This window comes from Scardinius erythrophthalmus (genome assembly GCF_964197995.2).
Source record: "Scardinius erythrophthalmus genome assembly, chromosome: 2".
NCBI classification, from domain to species: domain Eukaryota; kingdom Metazoa; phylum Chordata; class Actinopteri; order Cypriniformes; family Leuciscidae; genus Scardinius; species Scardinius erythrophthalmus.
In genome coordinates, this window is record NC_138222.1 from 56,086,543 (window position 1) to 56,107,724 (window position 21,182).

General features: G+C 39.0%; 2 protein-coding genes across 4 annotated transcripts; one reads left to right on the plus strand and one right to left on the minus strand.

The window, feature by feature from the left end:
- Positions 1–1,326: 1,326 nt before the first annotated feature.
- LOC308685063 (uncharacterized protein) lies at positions 1,327–14,898 on the plus strand. 2 transcript variants are annotated; one of them, XM_081356547.1, is made up of 12 exons: positions 1,327–1,540; positions 7,259–8,085; positions 8,166–8,287; positions 8,423–8,575; positions 9,654–9,877; positions 10,281–10,432; positions 10,510–10,613; positions 10,800–10,860; positions 12,604–12,692; positions 12,777–12,911; positions 13,909–14,009; positions 14,132–14,898. In XM_081356547.1, exons 2-12 carry the CDS (start codon positions 7,320–7,322, stop codon positions 14,562–14,564), a joined length of 2,340 nt encoding a protein of 779 aa, XP_081212673.1. In that variant the 5' UTR covers positions 1,327–1,540; positions 7,259–7,319; the 3' UTR covers positions 14,565–14,898. The 2 variants fall into 2 exon arrangements, with proteins under 2 accessions (XP_081212673.1, XP_081212672.1); XM_081356546.1 differs by lacking the exon at positions 1,327–1,540 and adding an exon at positions 6,836–6,980.
- zpax4 (zona pellucida protein AX 4) lies at positions 14,703–20,734 on the minus strand. Of its 2 annotated transcripts, none has more exons than XM_081356515.1 (19): positions 20,553–20,734; positions 20,388–20,470; positions 19,906–19,995; positions 19,695–19,822; positions 18,897–19,037; positions 18,768–18,827; positions 18,529–18,696; positions 18,311–18,407; positions 17,214–17,437; positions 16,988–17,141; positions 16,698–16,906; positions 16,311–16,428; positions 16,000–16,205; positions 15,799–15,916; positions 15,487–15,656; positions 15,308–15,405; positions 15,114–15,223; positions 14,940–15,031; positions 14,703–14,804 (listed from the first exon to the last, which is right to left on the minus strand). In XM_081356515.1, the coding sequence occupies exons 1-19, from the start codon at positions 20,573–20,575 to the stop codon at positions 14,751–14,753; spliced, it is 2,343 nt and encodes a 780-aa protein (XP_081212641.1). In that variant the 5' UTR covers positions 20,576–20,734; the 3' UTR covers positions 14,703–14,750. The 2 variants fall into 2 exon arrangements, with proteins under 2 accessions (XP_081212641.1, XP_081212642.1); XM_081356516.1 differs by having other exon boundaries at positions 14,887–15,031.
- Positions 20,735–21,182: the final 448 nt, after the last annotated feature.

Consider the following 21,182-nt stretch of genomic DNA (forward strand, 5'->3'; position numbering starts at 1 on the left):
TCTCGGTTTTACTGCTACAGCCTACTCACATTCACTAGACTTTATAAACCCTGTTATCTCGAACCCCATCTTCATCATCACCACCTCCATTATCACTACCATCATCATCATCATCATCATCATCATCCCCAAACTCTATATCATCCACAGCAAAAGTGTGACTTTCAATATCAAAAATACCGTTGTTTGTCAAATTTGTCAAAATCTCTGCGTGAAATAGTGATGAAACAGGGCAGTTGCACACGTTGCAATTTCAGCAGTCATTTTCAAACCTAATCATTAAACATGGCCTTCTGAAATGCGTCACCTGCACATCGAGGTGAAAAACGGCAATTGTATGACTTCTCGTGTGACACAAAAAAGATGTTTTTTTCTTTATACAGCAAAGTCCATAGGGTTCGGTGTTGTTTTGGACCCCACTCACTTTCATTGCATGAAAATAAACAGTCAAAAGAAGCTTAAAAATCTCTTCTTTTGTGTTTCCGCAGCAGAAAGAAAGTCATTCAGGTTTGGAACGACGCGAAGGTGAGTAAATTATGACAGAATTTGCATTATTTCTAGTTCTGTTGGTGTAACGTAATGCGCTTCGGTTGATATTTTTGATCAATTATATCATAGATGTTACCTTTTTTGTTTTTAGTGCACTAAAAAAAAAATAGTATCTTTTAGCAGGATTCATCCAAAAATCAACCGCTGCATTTTACGGTACGTGTTCTTACAGTGTACTGCGAAAGTACTGGTAATATAACGTAACTACATAGGTTAAGGTTATTACCCAGTTATTACCCAGTTATTGCAATACGTACATAGTATGTACATGCAGAACAGGACTGTAAAATAAAGTGCTACCAGCATTTCTGCGATTCCAACATTCTGTATCAATTCTATTATGCTTTATGATCTACATCGACCCAATGCAACGGTTGTAGAATAGGAGACCATCACATCTATACCAGTGTCCTACACCCAATAGGACACAAGTTTGTAGAATACATTTTTCCCAAGGAGCATTTCATAGTGGTGAATAACAAACAAACACAAGATAGATAAGAAAGAGAGAGTGAAAAAGAAATAGGGGCAAGGACAGGCGCTTTGTCAAACTGAGAGCTGCCTCCGAGGTCTGAGATGGAGCAATACAGGTTTTTTTTTTCCTCTCTCTCTCTCTCTCTCTCTCTATCTCTCTCTCTCTCTCTCTCTCTCTCTCTCTCTCTCTCTCTCTCTCTCTCTCTCTCTCTCTCTCTCTCTCTCTCTCTCTCTCTCTCTCTCTCTCTCTCACACACACTCTATGGTGTATGATGGTTTTTTTTCTCACTCGTTTCCAGGATCACAATGACAAAGGCTTCAAAAGATCAGAGGAACCAAGAGAAGACTGCCGTACCGAAAAGTTAACCATCGCCAACGCCTCCGCAGAGTCTCTCTATGTCTTTCTCTCTGTGTCTGTTTTACCTTAACAGAACATCCCTCCTTCATTCACTCGTGCTTTCAGACGTGCATGTAGCTGGTAGAGTTCAACTGTCCTGCGGGCCTTGACTTCAAAGAGGTAAGTGACATCTTACTCTATTTATAAACAAGCCAAGAAAGGACAGAGAGCAAAGTGAGTTTGCGAGTGCTATAAGAAAAGTGTTTTACAAGTATGTGCACATGCATTTCAGATGTTTAAGACACAGGCATGGCTGCGCGGACGGACACTCATCTTGTTTTTCTGCACTTATTGAATGTAAAAGCGATGCACGCGTGTTTCACTTGTTCTTAAAAGTGATAAGGTTGTGCATTGCATCCGACTCGTAGACTTGAGCAAAAACAGTTTCAGCTGAGCAACATGGATCTGCGTGTTTGAGGCCTAGTTTAGGAAAACAACTGGAGTATTGGATTGCGTGGATTGAATGTGGTTTCTTTTTGACTGTAATGTACCTCTATTTGCATTTAATTAAGGTATATCCTCTTTAGGTTATGAGATGCATAATTTCCTAATACTTAACAGCATTTTTAACGCTCCATGAGCATATTACAGTGGCTTCTGCAACATTCGGTGTATTGCGAAGCACAAAATAGTTGAGCGATTTTGTTGATAATCTGTGAATTTACGCGTCCCTGTTTAAAAAGCTCTTTTTGGTTCTGTGCTCTTTGCATAAAAAACACTATGTAGTAAAACGATGCTTTTCTATTCTGTAAGTCATATTCAGACAATAATTTTTTGAATGTGTAACTTAAAAAAAATATTTTGCAGCTTTTAAGGTTAAGTCCTGTTTTAGCTCACCTTTTACGTGCAACTGAAGAGTCGCGTCAATGATTATGGGGCTGATATTCCTGAACAACTGAGATTGCGCAAGGTTCTTCCTTTTAACCCAGACAGCGGTCATTAATGACGTAGTTGTTGATGGTGGACAATGTAAATTATTCATAACTCACTTAATAATGTATAATTCTTCTGTCATTTGCATACTTTTTCATATTGACAAAGCGGGGCCTAATAAGTGAAGTTAAGGCTTTTTGCTATTACTGCAAAGTAAAATGTCATGCGTGGAAAGCAATTCCGAATAGTCATTTATGAAATTAAGGTTACACTAAACTTATTTTACAGTACGTGTACTTACAGTGCACTTATCCATGAAAGTACTGGAAATTTAAGGTAACTACATGGGTTAAGGTTAGGTTTAGGGGGAGGTTCAGGGTTATTACCCAGTTATTGTAATTGCTATAATAAGTACATAGTATGTACAGGACTGTAAACTAAAGTGCTCCCGAAATTAAACTCACCTGTAATATGACGGATAATGTCCTGCAACCGCCTCCATGACTCCGCTGCTGTCGACTACTCATCCAAGCGATGCTGATTCCTGAAAATATGTATAAGAAATCATTAGCCAAAATATTCAGTTTAAACTTTACACTGTAAAAAATATACTGAAAAAATAATTAGGCTTAATGAGAATCCTACTACTAATAGAATAGCCTCTGGTTTGTGCCTTCAACTCTTTGTGTCATTTAAATGATGTCTAAGCAAGAGTTCTGTCTGATGTTGTCATCCAGCAAGGGCATATTTCCTGTGTACTGATCACTGCGGCCAAATTTAGCTTTTCAAATTAGCAGCAAAAGTAATTCTGCTTAAACAGCGGTTTCGTCTTTGTTATTCAGCTACTGAATGGATTTTTGTAAGGTGCGAAGTGAATTTTAAAACTCACATCATTATTTCGTAAAGGTCAAACTGAATATGACGATGGTCGCAAACCACAAATTAGCGATGCTTTTTAAAATACTGGAATACAAAAGAGAAAAAGTAGAGTTGGCTTGATTTAATCTGATTGATACGTGAAGTAAAGCACGAATTGCATGTTCAGATAGTGTCAAATGTCGCATATCAGATGTAAATATATATATATATTTTAAAAATTTATCTATAGATATAGATAATCTATATTAATTATAATTAGCTTTATATAAAACGACAGTATGCTGTGTCTTCATTTAGATAGCTAAACAAATACTTGTATGTAGACTCTGGGAGTCCTTAGAAACATCACTTAACACTTCTTGCGTGTCAGTTATTTGATTTTGGATATGTTGGGCCATTTGACTGTGAAAGGCAAGATATTTAATCTAGATTGCGCCTGTTTAATATAAACAAAACAAAAAATGTTGTATTTCTTTTACATATTATAGACAAATACTGGTTCAAGGTTTTATTCATCCAGGTTTGAGGATGGATTGCATTAGAGGCCTGTCACTATTTGCATTCATGATTATCATTTTGCACTAAGCATTTTTAGATTAAACCCAGCTAGACACAAATTCGCTGTTTTTTGTCTGCTGCACAGATTTGAAAAAACACACATACAAAAAAAATTCAAACACAAGAATTAATCTGATCGATAATCATTTTATCTGTGAGACTGCATTGGCTCGTGAGTCATACAGATATTGTCCTCTTTATTGTCATTTTTTATATCATTCTCTCAATGGAAAACCTTTTGAGCAGAACCAAAATATATTCATGTAATCATAAAAGCGTACATTTAAACTGTCGCTTATATGTATTTATATGGAACTTTTAATGCTATACTTTTACAATTTTTTTATTTTTGCATGGGAAACGTGTGCGACAAGAATCGCCTTATAGAAATAACTTAAGTAAGGGTCGATTTGATAATAATGTGTAACATTTAGCACTGAAAATGACTACCCATGAAAATGTAATATTGACAAAAAAAATATTTTCATGCAAATAGAAATCTAAATGGCAGACTTTGCCTTTCAGCGAACTTCGGATCATTGGGTTCACTAACCAATAAGCGATTACAGTTGTGCTAATAATTTGATTGATTAATTTCAAGTTTACAATTACATTTTAGCTATTATAAAATGGCACCATCAAATTCAATACAATTCCAAAACTAAAAATACTTTATAATAGTATATGCTATGATAAAAAAAGGTCACCGGCTCAGAGCTGGGTAGACATGGACGGCCAGACATAAGTATCAGAATCTGAATTTCACATTGATATTTATTTTTATTATATTTAGCAGACACTTTTATCCAGTGCAAATGAAAAAACTCACAGCACAAGCAATTCGTCACATAACAGCCAACAATCCTAAAGACGCTACAGCTGAAGTCTCTGTGCACAATAGTTAAAGATTGCGTAGTTTTCATGTAGTGATGTATTATTCTCATGGCCACATGTGCTCTATTGTAATTAGTCCTGAAATTCAGTGGAAAGTTGCCGATGTTATATATTAGCTCTGTAAAATATTACTTCTAAAATGCATCATCAGCACATTTGACTTTGAATCAGACAGGACTAGACTAATGATGGAGAAGAGTCTAAATTCATTACAAACTGCAGGGACGTAATTTGCACTTATATTTATTTGCGTAACCTAAACTACAGGACACATTCAACGGGAGTTTAGGTTGTCCTCTCATTCCTTTCTCACTTCTTTTATTTGTTCGACGCATTGATCTCTTTGCGTGCACTTATAAAGGTTGTCTCACAGAAAAGATAAACGGTTTGATAGAATGATAGAGAAGGAGAGGAAAAAAAGTCCAAACCGCTCTGCTGCTTTCCCCCTCCTCTGTTCACTCTTTCACACATCTGACAGAAAACTAGAAAACAGCCTCCACACTCCTCTTTCCATCAATTATATCCTATGTTGTTTTGGCCCCCCTTAACCCGCTCGCCCCATTCTCCAGTATTATCTGATGACATACGGATTTAGGGCATGCAATTCTGATTTAAGGATGAAACATTGCATTTTAAGCATGCAAATTAGTCCCAAATTCTTACACTCTCCGTCCTTGTGTATTAAAAACATCTAGAAAGCAGATTTAAAAGCCAGAAAAAAAGAAGAGAAGTAGGGCAGTGAGAGTAAAAAATCTACATTTCTCTGGTCCAGGATTCGTCTACTCACTGCGTATTGTCTTTCACCTTTATTCTTTCACCCACATTATGCTAATGGTGAGGTTTGTGTAGGTGATTTGTGCAGGTACATTCATACTGTACTCACCACTGAATTAACATCACCATCATCAGCCAAAACTGCCAAACCTACAACCTGTGCGGGGGCCGTCCAGATTCACGTTCTCTCAAAGTGTAATGGCTCACAGAGACAGAGTGGGAGGACCTGTAGTACTGACCTGTCATTCAAAATAAAAAATGCAGTGGTTACGTTGATTGAAGTGCTATTATCCAGTTAAAATAGTGTGAATAAGATAGCATGAGAGAGAGAGAGAGAGAGAGAGAGAGAGAGAGAGAGAGAGAGAGAGAGAAAGAAAGAAAAGAGAGGGAAACACTACGTGTGGGTGGAAAAAGGGGTGCGAAGACAATGTATGCGGTATGGAAACAATTTTATATTGTGGGTATAAGAGGGATACACTTGCAGAAAGAGAGCGAGCGAGCGAGCGGAGGCGGGGTGTACGGAGGTTTCCCTTGTCCACTTCCTGTTCTGTCGTTGTTTCATGGTCAACTTCCCGTCACATGATTTTCAACAACCACAGATTCTCACTGGCGTGAACACACTATATCTTTTCGCCCACACAAACACATGCACAGAGAAACACACACACTTATGCATGCACAAAATCTCAACAAAGCAATTAAGTTAAACACTTAAAACACAACATTAACACAAAGACAAGAGAGTAAAAAAAAAATAGAAATACCAAAAAAATACCACACAAACATGTTCTTGCTCTGACCGACACACACAAACTCGACAGGAAGCGTTGCCTCTCACTCATATCGTATACACTTACACGCACACCCACGCCTTACCTGCCAGTTAAACAACTCTTACGTTCTTTACACTGAAGTCACTAACCACAACAGATGTGAATCTCAAGATAACACTCTGAGCCACAAGCACAATAACCCTAAAAGGTCTCATAACCTGCCAACATCAGTGAAGACAACAAGCTTTCATCCTGCAGCTTTTGTTAATTGTTTAAAAAAGTAAAGTTTTGCTGGATTCTGCTGTTTGCTCGACTGTCTGTCTGTCTGCCATGAATGACATCCTCGTCGGACCAAGAGGGAGACTGTGAGTACACCACAGATTGCTTTAGTCTGTGATGTAGGAGAACAGATAAAAATAGACTGAGAGAAGGAAAGGAGGTTAAGGAGGAGAGCAAGACAGAAGAGGGAGAGAGATATAGAAAGAGAGAGAGATAGAGGGAGATCCGTGACTGCTTCCTCAGGATGTGGCTTTCGGTTCAGGGTTTTAAGGGAGGGGGTGACTCTATGACAACCGAAGGCTTACCTTTTGATCGGTGGCACCTGTCAAAGAAATGTGTGAGAAAGTGTTTTCACGTTTAAGTATGATGCGTTTGCGCACGAGCCAGAAAGAGCGACAGAGAGAGAGCGGCTGCTTTCACACGTGGCTGCGTTTTCATTTCGTTTGCTCGTTCACACGTTCACAGGTCGACGTGAATAGATAGCACACGGACAAAAGCAACAGGTTATGGCTAAAGAAAGAGGAACATTGGTGAGTAAGCACTAGACAAAACAAAACAAAGTGTGAGTAAAAAGGATGAGAGAACATGTAAAAAGCTAAACAGAGAAAAACAAAGGCCGTTTGTGGTCTTTTGATTGTAGCGTTTATCTGTGTTTACGACGGTGTTTTTCTTTGCAGCTAAAAAGCATCTGTTACAGAGGGAGATGCAAAGAAACCATTAATCGGTTGTTTGTGTGGTTTGGCTCACTAACGTTCATGAGCTTGAAAGGGTTTCGATGACTTCTCATGAGCTTTGTGTGTCTTTTCAGTTTTCAGATGCAATGAGCGTCTTCTAACTCGAGAGTGCTTCAGCCATTTACAACACGCCACATGGCTGACCACGCATCTCCCGAACCCGAGTCGCTCTCCTTCGCTCCTATGTTTCGACCTCAGACAGAAGGTCAAAGGTCAAGCCACGACCTTTACCAGCAAAGCTCAATGAGCGGGCTCGGGCCATTTGAAGTCCCGTGTGAAGCCACGGACGGCACCGGGAGTGCTCTGAATGGAATAGATCAATCGGGGAGCACTGCTTATTGGGGAAGTATGTCCCCAGTGTCCTCTATGGGACTCAACAGGATCAAGGCACAAGCTGGAGTGTATGAGACCGACTGGACTTCTCATTGCCACCAACAGGAGGCGGCAGACTGTTACGAACTAACTGGGCGCCAGCAACAGAAACTGGATTCTTTCTCCGAGGCCTTTTGCAGTCGCAACACGCCGCGAATGCAGGGTGGAGGAGAGCAGAGCAGCTTCAACAACTCTACTCCTCCTTCCCATTCCCTCTCTTTCCCTTTGGTTCTTAGCCCACCTCCGACGCCCCTGCCTCCTCAGTCCTTCTCTCCTCCCAAACGACCTCAACACTTCCTACCCGGACAGATCTTGAGCCAATCGCAGACGGACGGGTCGCTGCAGTTCTTCCCCTCTTTACCTTCGCCGTCCACCAGCAGGTACAATCACCCCATTTGGCTCCAGCTGCAAGCCGACGGCAACGAAAGTCTGGACTTAACGCAGCACCTCCAACAAGATTCAAACTCCTCCCTAGTTTATTCGGAGCATGGAAGCCCTCATCTGAAACAAATCAACTCCCTGCAGAAAGGTAGGCGTAACGTAAACGCAACGTCTTGTGTGTTTGACCTGTTTTGAAATGCATAATGAAACGTGTTTTTGCTTGCATAGACTGTTCAATGCAAATGTCCCTCAACCCTGCACTGGCTCAACATCATCATCCTCAGTCGTGCGTGCAGCAACATCTGGGTCACGAGCCCAGGACATCTGAGGATCACATGACATGGCCTCAGGTCTGTCATCTGCACATTCACACAGATTGTTACCCTGGTCAAGCATTTTAGATCGATGCATCAATGGCTTTCACATCATTCTCGTGTAGTTTTGCTAGCATGCAACATTCACAACTACTTTTCTCATCTTGACAGATGGGGCAATCATCCCATTCATATGGACCTTCTCTGCACCAGTCCAGTCTCCATGTGCAGGGGTCAGAGCCAGGAGAAGGATCACGAATCAGTTTTGGACAGAACTTCAATCCTGGGTCCTCAGACAAACCTCAGAGGTCCTCCAACACACAGGCATGAGACCAACTATTTACTAATTCATTTAGTTATGGCAACTTTTGACCGGTACTGTAGTAAAGTCTCTTAAGCTTATCAAGCCTGCTTTTATTTGATAAAAAATACAGAAAAAGACTGTAATATTGTGAAATATAATAATGTTTTTTGTAATTCAGCTTGACATCACAGAAATTAATTATATCTTAAAGTATATTAAATACTTTAAGATATAATTAATTTCTGTGATGTCAAGCTGAATTTTCAGCATCATTACTCCAGTATTCAGAGTGACATGATCCTTCGGGAATCATTAAAAAAAATAATGCTGATTTGATACTCAGTTATTATTAATGTTGGAAAAAAAGTTAAAAAGAGCAGCATTTAATCAAAATAGAAATCTTTTCTAACAATATAAGTCCTTACTATCACTTTTTATCAATATAACACATCCTTGCTGAATAAAAGTATTCATTTCTTTCAACAAAAAAAGAAAGAAAAAAAATTACCGACCTCAAAGTTTTGAACGGTAGTGTATATTGTTACAAAAGATTTCTATTTTAAATAATTGCTCTACTTTTTTTTTACTTTTTATTCATCAAAGAATCCTGAAAAAGTATCACAGGTTATAAAAAAATATTAAGTAGCACAACTGTTTCCAACATTGATTTCTGAAGGATCATGTGACACTGAAGACTGTTGTAATGATGCTGAAAATTTAGCTTTGATCGCAGGAATAAATAAATTACATTTTATTTTATTTTTACATTTATATATTGTAATATTCCATATATTGTAATAATATTTCACAATATTACTGATTTTTGATCAACGACAAGCAGTTGGCGAGCATGAGAGACTTCTTTCAAAACCATTAAAAAAACATTCTGACCCCAACCTTTTGAATGGTAGTGTATACATAAAATAAAAACATAAAATATATCAAATAGAAAAATCTTCACATATTGTTTGAACGCACAGTTCAACGAGTGTTAAGTTAAAACCACAAGCCTTAATGCCTTCGACTGTTATAAGCTGTGATTGGCTCTACAGCGACATTTTACATAGCATCACTCACATGCAACTTTTGTTCATATAGAATGTTCCCAGTTCTGTATATACTGGAGTCCCATTCAACAGTGTGATCCAGCTGAGTAGAGAGTTCATGGAGAGCTGGGAAGGAACTGTGTCTCACTATACACCACCGCCGATGCTGAACCCGACACGTAGTGGAACGGGGCTCTTCTGCAACCTGCTTTCTTCCCTTGCTGTGGAAAACAGAGCACTGTGGACAGACGAGAGGAAAGAGGATGACTCACAAAGGTGAGCATTCAGATGTTTGTTTCTTCCTTCTCAGTCGCTCACTGGTGTCATATACGAGGCAGAGCCTTGCCGCTGAGAATGATTTTCCCCTGAAGCAAATGCTGTTTTATTAAGAGCGTGCCTGAAAAACAGAAAAGAATAGTTGCTTATTTGACACCAATAATAATTAAAAAATTGGTGTCAAGTTTTTTATTTCTTGATTTGGTAAGAATCTGCTTGGTTGTGTCAAATCTTCCTCGTTTTAAGAAACACAAGGTTTTATTGGTGGTGGTTAATGAGATTCCCCCTTCCATATGTAAAGCGCTTTGAGTACCTAGAAAAGCGCTATATAAATGTAACAAATTATTAATGATTATTATTTTATGAGACAGATAATGTCATTAAACTTTCTATCACATTCAAGGTTCATAAATATAGGCCCTGATTTCCAAGCTGAGCTGCCAGACCTGATAGTAGGAAGAGAGCATGAGGAATGTCCAGAGGAAGCAGTCAGGGAGGAGCTGTTATGGAAACCTTGGGCAGAGTTAGAAGAAAATGACACCCTTTTACAGCATGGTAATAAAAATATTCAAATGATCATAAAGCAAGTGGTTTTTTGAAACATTGTTCATGAGTGTGATTTCAAACCTCAGTTGAGAATCTTCTTGACCTGAGTGCCTCCAGCGTTCTACCAGGAGGGGGCGCCAATCTGGAGCTTGCCCTTCACAGCCTGTCTCGTTGCAAGGGAAACATTCTAGTAAGTGCAATATTCATTATGAATTCATGTTTATAGATTTATGATATTACAAGACTCTATTCACAATTACCTCTCCAAAATGGTCATGACTTTTTGATGATAAGCTGTCTTTCACAAATTAATTCAGCGTGATATTTAATTTCCTTCTTTTCCCCGTTTTCCATCTCCACCAATCCTATACAACAGGCAGCGCTGGAGATGCTGTTGTTTAAAGACTCCCCTCCATCAGAAAACTATCACTATTCTGGTAAATAGTCTTTTTTTTTTAAAGGTAGGGTAGGCAATTTCAGAGAGGCTAGCAATAGCAAGTTAGCTTTGAAAGCATGAGATCCCACCCTCCCTTCAGAGCGTCTCCAAAGCCACGCCTCCTTCAAAACACACACAGAAGAGTCTACAAAGCGTCACAAGAGATATGGCGTTAAATTACTTTGTCTCAAAGCACATAACATTACAATAATAATGAACGTAAACAACTTACAGAGATATGACTTGTACCAGCTGACTGCTGCAGATTCATTTCGGCGTTATTTAGAGGTATGCATCACCTTTTATGTCAAATTCTAACATTCAAATTAAATTATATTAGAATAACACAGTACCAATGTCAAAATAAATCATTAAATTAAAATCCATCCTTGCAGTGCAGAGGTGACACAGAAGCGGCATCAAAACTGGCATTAGCCTACTATATTTACACTTCATTTACAATTGCATAAATAAAGCTATTCAATATTTAAATATGAAATGATTTATAATTTTAACGTTTTAAAGGATACTTTAAATATGAAACTAAAACCACCAGTAGGTGGCGGCAGGTCACTGTCTTAATAAGCGAGTTGTTGGAGTCATTTATTCAACCGATTTGTTCAAACGGCTGATTCACTCAGAAAAACAAGTGATTGTTCATTGAATTGTTAAAATGATTCGTTCAAAATGCGGATTTCAGTAAAAAAAGAAATAATCATCGCTGTCTGTTGGACCACGGCTTCATTATGAAATTCTCGTCGGCGATATATAGGCCTAAAGTGAAAATTGACAATATTGTGTCCAAAAAGTAACTCACAATGTTAACTTTATTGTTAATTTAACTGTTGTATAAAATAAATAGTAGCCTACATTTGCAATTGTGCAAAGGAAAACGGCACTCTTGCTCATGTGATATTCTAATAAAACAAAATAATATGATATAAGACAAAAACTCATTTGGAGACATCTATAACTGCACTGACACATCACGCAGTGAAAGCAAGCATGAGAGACAAACGCGATGTCAGCTCGCACTCGCAGTGCCTCGTACATAATTAAAACAATGATTACCATCATAGTTCATAGACAATATCGCACACTCCTAAGCACATAAAGAATGAACTTACAAATGAACTGACATTTACTCGTTTTCTTCTCTCCTCTCACGTGCAGGAGACAGACGTAGGCTAATTGTCACGTGAACATGCAAATCCACCAAGATATTATAAAAAAAAAAAACGTAGGCCTACGCTAATTAGATAGTTTTTATTTCGAAAGCATTTAGAAAAGTCAAAGTGTCATCTAAAATTTAAGACCTTTCATAAGTAAAAATAAGACATAAAAAAAAAGTAAGTAAGATCTTTTATGGCCTTGAATTTAAAAAATCTAATTTAAGACCTTTTAAGACTTTAAGGATCTGCGGGGGACCCGGTTTGTGGCGTTCGGTGACTGATGTCTGTCTAACTCTGCATAGCATGAAACGTGCTGATGACGTGAGATGTTCGGACCGAATGCAATGATCGGACAACATTTTTTTATTCCTGAGACTTCCACAGAAGACACGTACATATTTTAATATTTAGACCACTTCTATTATTGACTGCTATCAGGATGTGAGGAGATTTTCAACCAGAATAACAAAAAGTATTTATAAAAAAAATTGCCTACCCCAACTTTAATTCTCAAAAACGTTTAAATCAATAAATTATAAAATAAGGCTAATCCAATTTCACTTTGCATTTAGGAATGGATATCTGGACTTTGAGTGAACAAAGACTGTTCCATAAGGCATTTACAATTTATGGAAAAGATTTCTCCTTTGTACATAAAATGGTAAATATATCAAACATTTGTAAATCTAAGCCACTAAATATTTGGGATCACAGCATTTGCAATTCAACGTGTTCATGCTTTCAGGTGAGAACAAAGCAGGTGTCACAGTGTATTGAATTCTATTACAACTCCAAGAGGCTTTCAGAGAAACAAAGGAAGCAGATGGAGAGAGAAAAAGAAAGTTTGGAGGAAGAGAGACTTGCAGCAGTCATCAATCAGGTAAGAAAGACTGACATCGTGAAGCTTCGAAACATTTAATAATCATTTGTTGCGAATCAGTGGTTCAGAGAGCTTGAATCACTCGTATTTGAGAGTTTGTATTTGCATTAATTCTCCTAATTGCTTTTAATTTAACTAGTTTTCCCATGCCCTGTCTAATAATAACACACACTAAAGAACACAAATTTTACAAAACTTTCATATTTAAAGGTAGATTACACTTTCATGTGGTGTTTCGAGCGCTTCGGTACAATGAATCTCGAAGCAATTGATTCAGAGTTAGAAAAGCTTCGTTTCTCACATCTACTTTTACTGAACCGAAAAACGTCTATTTAAAAGAAAACAAAAAAAAACAAAAACATGAAAACTACCCAAGGTCACAGAGTGACCTGCATAGTAAACATTGCACGGCCCAAGCTGTCCAAAACTCGAGAATGCTTTATAGTAAACTCAAAAGCAGAGTTAGCCTATAGTGTGGCTCCGTATCAGTTGCTTTAATAGATTGCATGTAACGTTTACGTTTGAGAAATGTTCTACCACAGTGAAAAAATACCTTTTGCTGTTATATCCTCATCCTGCAAATGTGAGAAATTCACGCGAGTGATTCCTTTTTGGGATGCGAAAAGACTCAGCACAGCAGCACGCGAGTCTACGGTAAACTTCACAGCGCGCATGCGCGTCAGACTGAGATTATAAACATGCAGAGACAAATGAAAGACATTTTCAAATACACGTGCTACTATTTTCAGTGGAATAAATGTTTGTTTTTGCGGAACATTCTCCCTCTTCCCAATCTTGTTTTTCATTTTATAATTGATTAAACTGTCCTTCTGTTTGGATTTACATCTGTGGCCATTTAACAGTTTACAAACAGATGTGCATTTGAATGTCAAGTTTACAGCTTTTGATTTGCATATACTTTGTAGGACAACATTAGGAACCATGCAGAATACCGCTTTTGCATTGATAAACAGATGTTTTTGAAACTCTTCCACAGGTTCTTCCAGCCCCAAAGATTCTAGTTAATCAAGCCAGTATCGAGAGACTGATTCATACCCCATTACTTCCCACAAGCTTTCCCTGTAAACAGTGTGGAAAGTAAGTATGAATGATTTATGCCTATGCTGTTCAAGTACCCTACTTATGCAATTGAAACACCATGGCTTTTGGACACCAATTGTGTCCAGCCTTCCATGTGACCTTGCAAATTGTTTTTTCAGGATGTTCTACAAGATAAAAAGTAGAAATGCTCACATGAAGATCCATCGACAACAGCAAGAGGACTGGAGAGAAAAACTACAGATACACCCAAACCAGCAAATCCTAAACCAGACACACCATCAGAATCACATCTTGACCCAAAATCTGATTCAGAATTTGGTCCAAACACAAAACCAGTTGGCTTTTCTTCAAAGCACAAAGACTCAGAGCACATGCCCAACCAGTAGTGCCAGTTGTATGGCTCCCACCCAGAACCCACAGATTGTGTCCAAAGCACCTCCCTTGACCCTCCACACTGGACATCAGCAGACATGGAGCTCCCTGCACAGTGTAGAAACAGGAGGCCTGTTTTATAACCGTGGATCTGTGGTAAATGGGCTCCATTTGAGCATACAGGACAGTGTAAGTAAACCATGGACTGACACCCAATAGTTGACATTATGTCTGTACAGTTGTTTAACCCTTTCAATGCCATAAGAACTTTCATTAAATGATATTACATGTTTCAAGGCAGACTCATCTTCATACATTTAAGAACCTATTGTCATGTGAAAAGAGACACCAAAAGGCTTTATAGGAAAGTGTTTTATTTTGAAAAACTGCACAATCAGACAATGCTTAAGATACAAGTTTGTTAACCATCACTCCAAATCTAAAAGTCTCCATTAGGTCCTGAAAAAGAAAGGTTAAATGCATGCATTTAAAAAGCATACATAACCATGCATATACACAAACAAATTTAAATAAAGTTCACCTAATGACAAGCACGTCTGTCTACTGGCGAGCTCTATTGGGCCACACACGCACATATTCAGCTGGATTCACTGCAGGAGCTGCCTGATAAGTCCTCATAACAGTTTGTTTCTGTGGTTGCATGGGCTTAAACACTTGGGGAGGAGCTGAAAATAGAAGATATTCAAGATTACTCTAGGCCTACATGGAGCCCAAATGGCTCTCAGGTAGTTGAGCAAATTAACTTGCCTATCACAGGATCTTGGATTTGTCCAATTCCAGGCATCTCAGCACTAAACTTTCGGTCCAGAAAGAGGCTTTCAGTGCCATGTACTGGGTAAATGCACCTCACGGTCATCCTGAGGGGGGGGGGGGGGGGGGGAGAATAGCTGTGTGGTTAAAATTTGGCTACTAATAGGCATTCACTAGGGTAATAAAATTACCTGTATGCAGCATCTCTCGTAATAACTGGCTTGCTGTCTGTGGAGTACATCTCATGAAAAATGATCTCGTTTTCATAAGTCACATACTGCTGATCAACCTGAATAGAAGGGGGGGAAAATAAGTGAAGTCAAGTAACTTTCATATGCATGGGGTGGGGAAGACACCCATTTAACTGCACCTGAAATCTAGTACCACAGGTGTTAAGACCAAAGGAGAACAGGACTCTGGACTCATCGGTTTCTTGAGGTCTGCAGCTTGGGTCCAATAGTGTGGTTCGGGCAGGGTTTGCAGTAGGCACCGCTTTAGTGATATCACTCACTACAGTCATCACACCCTCAGCAGAGCACACTACAAAAACAATTAAATTGAAAGTTAACCAGACTATTGTGTAAAGGGACCATTCCATCCCTAAACCAGTTCATATGAGAATTGTGCTCTCTGGTGCCAATGCCATAAATTTGGGTGAAGCCAATAAGAACCACTGCATTACCCAAGAGCTCAGTGGTTTGGAAGAGACAGCATTTTCTTGAGGACTGCTCAATCTCCAGGGTTTTAACATTTCTGGTGAGAAGTTCAAAAGTGCCATAGAACTGCTGCAGCGTAATATTCTACAACACAGGGATGTTAATTTCAGCAATTTGAATAAACGTCATGGCTTTCAACAGTTAGGCCTTGCTAGTGATTAACAAACCTCATAGAGGTATCCAATTGTAAATAGAGGGACATCCAAAATGAAGGTGTTGCTGTCATTGGACATGATGTAGCCACGCTCAGACACCAGCTGTTGGGTCAGCGGATAGTGACCGATGACGATGTCCCACAAGTAGTCGTAATCATGATAGGCTTTCATGAAGCGCATGCCATTGTCAGCACACATGCTGTCAAAGGTGGGTGGGTCTGTTGAGAAAATTGATCACCTCAGTGTATGGCAGACAATGATTACACTGCAGCGTCTAAAAGTTCCATCAGAAATGCAAAGCCTCTTAATACTATGATCCTTACCGACATTATGAATGACAGCACTCAGAGAAGAAAAAAAGTAATAGGGCTCCATTTGAGGAAGGATGTTCAAAGTCCACTTAATTTCCAAAAAGTACTCAAAAAGGCTCTCTGCAATAAGCTGCAAGACAGACATAAAACTCAAATGCCAGACTTTAGGGAATCTGGTTTTTAAACACATGGGTCTGAAATCAGCTCCATTTAGTCTTAAATGCATTTAGCAAGTTCTTGGAGCAGAGTTTTGTTTTTCCCCACAAACTTTTTGATGCCAATGACACCCTCAAAAGGGTCAAGGTAGCTAGGAGCCTGCATTTATATTAAAGTAGAAAAGCCAAAAACAAAAAAAAGCCTGAACTAGAGAATGGAGAATGTTAACGAAAGCAAACTCACCTGCTTCACAGCAAATTGGGCATCAAATGGCACCCCAATGATATACACAAAAGTATTATTGTCTTGTGGGACTCTGGTGATGGAACATCCCATCTGCATGGCAGTTGACACGGAGAACTCCTGCCCATTCAGCTCCAGGGACATCAGCTCCACATCAAAAGGAATATTACCCAGGTAGACCGTGAAGACTCGTTCCTCAGGTATCGTTTCTGGAAGAGACCATACAGTTGTAGTGAACTTAATCCTCAGAGCAGCAATGACATGTCCATTTAATATCCAACCCAACTCACGGTTAATTAAAAAGGGAATATGAGGAATTGCTGGAGTGGCCATTTGCTTGAAAACACTGTACTTTGTGTCCACACCATTCTGGTCCACAAGATCTTGCTGGTAGGTCAGCAGGACGGCGTACACCTCATGATACATACCGTCGATCACAAAGCTCTGTAGGCAAATAAATATTTAACATTGGATGCTTAACCCAGCATCATACAGGGACAGAACTCCCAACCATACCTTTCTAGTCACTCCCACAGAAGCAATGGGGATGCTACAGACAACGGCCCCGTCACTGAATATCACAGAGTAGCCTCGGTCTATAAAGTTCTGTTCATCTAGGAGCTCGCCATTAACCCCCATGTTTATGGACTCACTCCTTAACACAGAAGGTGGAGCAACCAGAGGAGTCATTACTGCAGGGGTCCTCCAGTGAAGTCTGTAGCCATCAAAATAGCCTTCATCTGAAATTTGTAAAAAAAAAAAAAAAAAAAACTGAAAACAGAACTCCTGCAACATTTTTCAGATGTGCAGCATGTGTCCCTTTTTCACAATACCAAATAATGGTCACTGTTCTTAAGAGTTAGTAGCTAAAACATGACCAGCCAAAAAAAAAAAAAAAAAAAAAAAAAAAAAAAAAAAAAAAAGATTGGATCATTGCAGTGGTTGTTTCTAGCATGTTATGTTTGGCAACAGTTCTAACCCTAACTGGAGTGCTGCTTTTAATTTCTTAACCATGACACATCATGGCCATATTCTAGGATGACAATGTCAAGATTCAAGAGACACGTCAAGATTGGCACCTCGGAGTCCAGACCTTAAATTCATTTTCATTCATTTTAATGAATTGGCTCGTCCGAGTTTTTGCTAAGTCTTTGTGCTGGATGAGACTTTACAGAGTGCTGGACTCTTGCATCGTCAACACAAGATCTTGATTTAATGACTCTTGATGTAAATAACCTCAGAACATTTCCGCTTCCTATTTTTGGTCAAGATCTTGTATGGACAATGCAAGAGTCCAGCACTCTGTAAAGTCTCCTCCAGCACATCCCTTCATATGAATTTAATGTCTGAACTCAAATTAGCCAATTCATGTGTAAAAATGGGTTCACACTCCCAACCATTCTTTCACAATTTGAGCCTGAATCTTGACATCGTCCTCCTGGAATATGACCGTGATGTGTCTTCCTACATGCTTGTTTAAGTGAAATGCTACACTCCAATTAGGGTTAGAACTGTTGCCAAACATAACATGCTAGAAACAACCACTGTAATGATGATCCAATCAATGACTTAAGCAACTTTTTAGCCAGGCAGTGTACATATCTGGTTCTTACCCAGTGAGCAGGAAGCAACAAGGTCCACCATGACAAACATCCATTTCTGTCTAAAAAACACGGTGGCTTGGATCACTTCAACTGAAACACCACTGACCTGAAACAAGTTACAGTAAACACAAGGCAGTCAAAAATGTGTAAACACTTGAGATCAGGTCATATGTACCCATTCTGGGTTAGGGGGAAGTGACATTAACCATTTTGGTTATGTGGCCTACCATTTTGACAGAAGCGTAAGGTTGTCCAAAGGTTGTCCGAAACACAATTCTGCCAGGTGTGATTATTATGAAGTAGCCCAGAGCAGCCGCATCTTCAGGCGACATGACATTAGACTGTTGCCCATCTTGTTGTAGCGCCACCTGCCAGGACTCCACTGAACTTTGGGGCTTGAAGAGAAACAGTGCAGCCAAGACCATGTTTCAAAGTGAACCATTAAGAAAAACAGCTAGCCACTTACCACAGATAAACCTTTAACACTGCTGGCTGTAGGGAAGAGAAGAGCTGTTGTCACAGACACCTAGGGGGGAGGGAGATTAAATAATCAAAAATAAATACAATACACATCATAAGAAAGTCTCACTCATACCTCCATGTAGTTCTCCTCACAAGTAATCTCTCTTGGAGAAAATTGAGAAACAGAGCAAGCCTTGGAGAAATTGAAAAATGATTCACCACCACGCTCATCTGTAAAGATCACACTGAACATGAAGGTGAAGACCTCATCATTCTGGGGGAGGAGGAGAAAAAGTTTAACTTTCATTCAAAAGTTGAGGTCAACAAGAGTGTTTCTGAGGTCTCTTAGGATCAAGTCTGCATTTAATCAAATATAGTATTGGGAAATTACACAAAAAAAAGTTTGACATAGCACCTGGTTGCCTTAATATTGAGTTAATACAAAGGAGATTTAGTAAACAAACTCAAAATTGTGTTATCTGAAATATGTTAATTATCCAAGTTAATTTGACAAGATAAGTGCAATAAATCGTTAAAATAATTGACAGTGTAAAGTTTAATACACCAAAACTTTTTCCTGTGATGGCAAAGCTAAACTTTCAGCAGCCATTACCCATCTTTCATCACATGATTCTTCTAATATGCAGATTTTGGTGCTCAAGAACCATTTATTCTTCATGCCGAAAAAAAGTTTGTGCAAACTGGGATTTCTCATGATTATTTTAGTAGTAAGTTCAAAAAGCCATATATTTGAAATTGTACAAGCCACAGTAAAGACTTCCATTGTTAATACAGTAATGAATCTCAGAATAGGTTCAATTTAATTGAACCCTTTTTGTTGACCCCAAGCATTTGGACAGTAATGTAGACCCAAGTCACACTCAAATGAGCATTATCCTGAAAGTTGTCAATCATCAGAAGCGTTTTGTACCTGATTGTTCGTGTGACAGGAGAAGTATGAAGCTCTGAGAGCAACACGACCCAACAGGGGATCGACAGAGTAAGTGTAACCACACTGAGCCCCATAGAGGTCTGTAACCGGATACACACCTGTGGCATCTAAAAAGACCAAAAAAAAAAACACCATGTTGCATTTATAACAACAAAAGCACATGCTAAAAGGATGTAAAACTCAAACGCACCAACTGCCTGAAAGCGAGGCTCAACACCAGAGGATGGTACGTCTACTGAGATGAACAGGGAGCGGTCCTTGCACTCAATCTCAATGGGAACTATGAGCAAGACAAAGAAGTTTGAAAACAAGCAAACACAGACATTAAAGGGTTAGTTCACCCAAAAACGAAAATTCTGTCAGTAATTACTCACCCTCATGTTGTTCCAACCCCGTAAGACTTTCGTTCATCTTCGGAACACAAATTAACATCTTTTTGATGAAATGTGAGAGCTGGATCACTAGCTGGACTAAGGTGTCCATAAGCCTGCAGGAGGAGTGATCCAGCTCTCAGATTTCATCAAAAATATCTTAATTTGCGTTCCGAAGATGAACGAAAGTCTTACGGGGTTGGAACAACATGAGGGTGAGTAATTACTGACAGAATTTTCATTTTTGGGTGAACTAACCCTTTAACCCCTAATGATAGACGTCTCTTTAGAAGGCAATTACCTTGTGGCAGACTGGGGGACTGCTGGAACGTGCTTTTGAAGTCACTTAGAGCAAAAGATACAGCACACAGGAAGAGCACCCCTCTAAAGAGAAAGAAACAATGCCAAGTTCCATTAGAATCACTTCACATACAGAGAAAACAAAAGGGGTTTAAAAAACATTTACCCTGAAACAAATCCAAAAGCCATGGCCACTAATTAACTGAAGTGTCTGCAGTGTGGTAGCTTAAAACGCTACCAAAAATGCATTGGTACTAAATAACACTATCCTGAATTACACAGCAAAGAATAACAACATACTACTGCTGGGCAGATTTAAAATACATTATGTTGATTGACTTGTTAGGAGCTAGATGTGTTGATTGGCTACTTCAAAAGCAGTTGTGCTTATTAGAACATTAGTCATAATTGACAGCGGCTGCAGAACTTCCTGATTGGCTGTAAAGCTCCGCCCATCATGCAGAGCAAAAAAAAAAAGCCAATTTTGTTTTATTTCAAAAACGTTTTTTTAAAGTCCCCCTGCAGTCAATAACTCATCTTTTATCCCTAAAATTACGTTTAAACGTATTACCTTGAAAAAAATATTATTCATGCCTTAAAATAGCTTGAATACACCCTTGCCTCATTTAGTATATGCGGTTATATGAATATGCAAATTAGCCCCGCCTCCACTCACTCACACCAGCGATTTTAAACCGCGTTTTTGAGACTGTCTTTGGTTCACTGCAGTTTTAAAGCTTAAAGTATATTAAAAACAACACATGGACATATAAACAACATTAAAAACTTGATTTTC

Coding starts and splice junctions, on each gene's coding strand:
- LOC308685063 (XM_081356547.1), top strand. CDS start 7,320: ATGGCTGACCACGCATCTCCCGAACCCGAGTCGCTCTCCTTCGCTCCT. Junction 10,614..10,799: donor GTTGCAAGGGAAACATTCTA/GTAAGTGCAATA, acceptor CCTATACAACAG/GCAGCGCTGGAGATGCTGTT. Junction 10,861..12,603: donor AGAAAACTATCACTATTCTG/GTAAATAGTCTT, acceptor CTTTGCATTTAG/GAATGGATATCTGGACTTTG.
- zpax4 (XM_081356515.1), bottom strand. CDS start 20,575: ATGGCTTTTGGATTTGTTTCAGG. Junction 19,823..19,905: donor GCCTCGCTTTCAGGCAGTTG/GTGCGTTTGAGT, acceptor TGGTCTTTTTAG/ATGCCACAGGTGTGTATCCG. Junction 19,038..19,694: donor CCTGTCACACGAACAATCAG/GTACAAAACGCT, acceptor CTCCTCCCCCAG/AATGATGAGGTCTTCACCTT.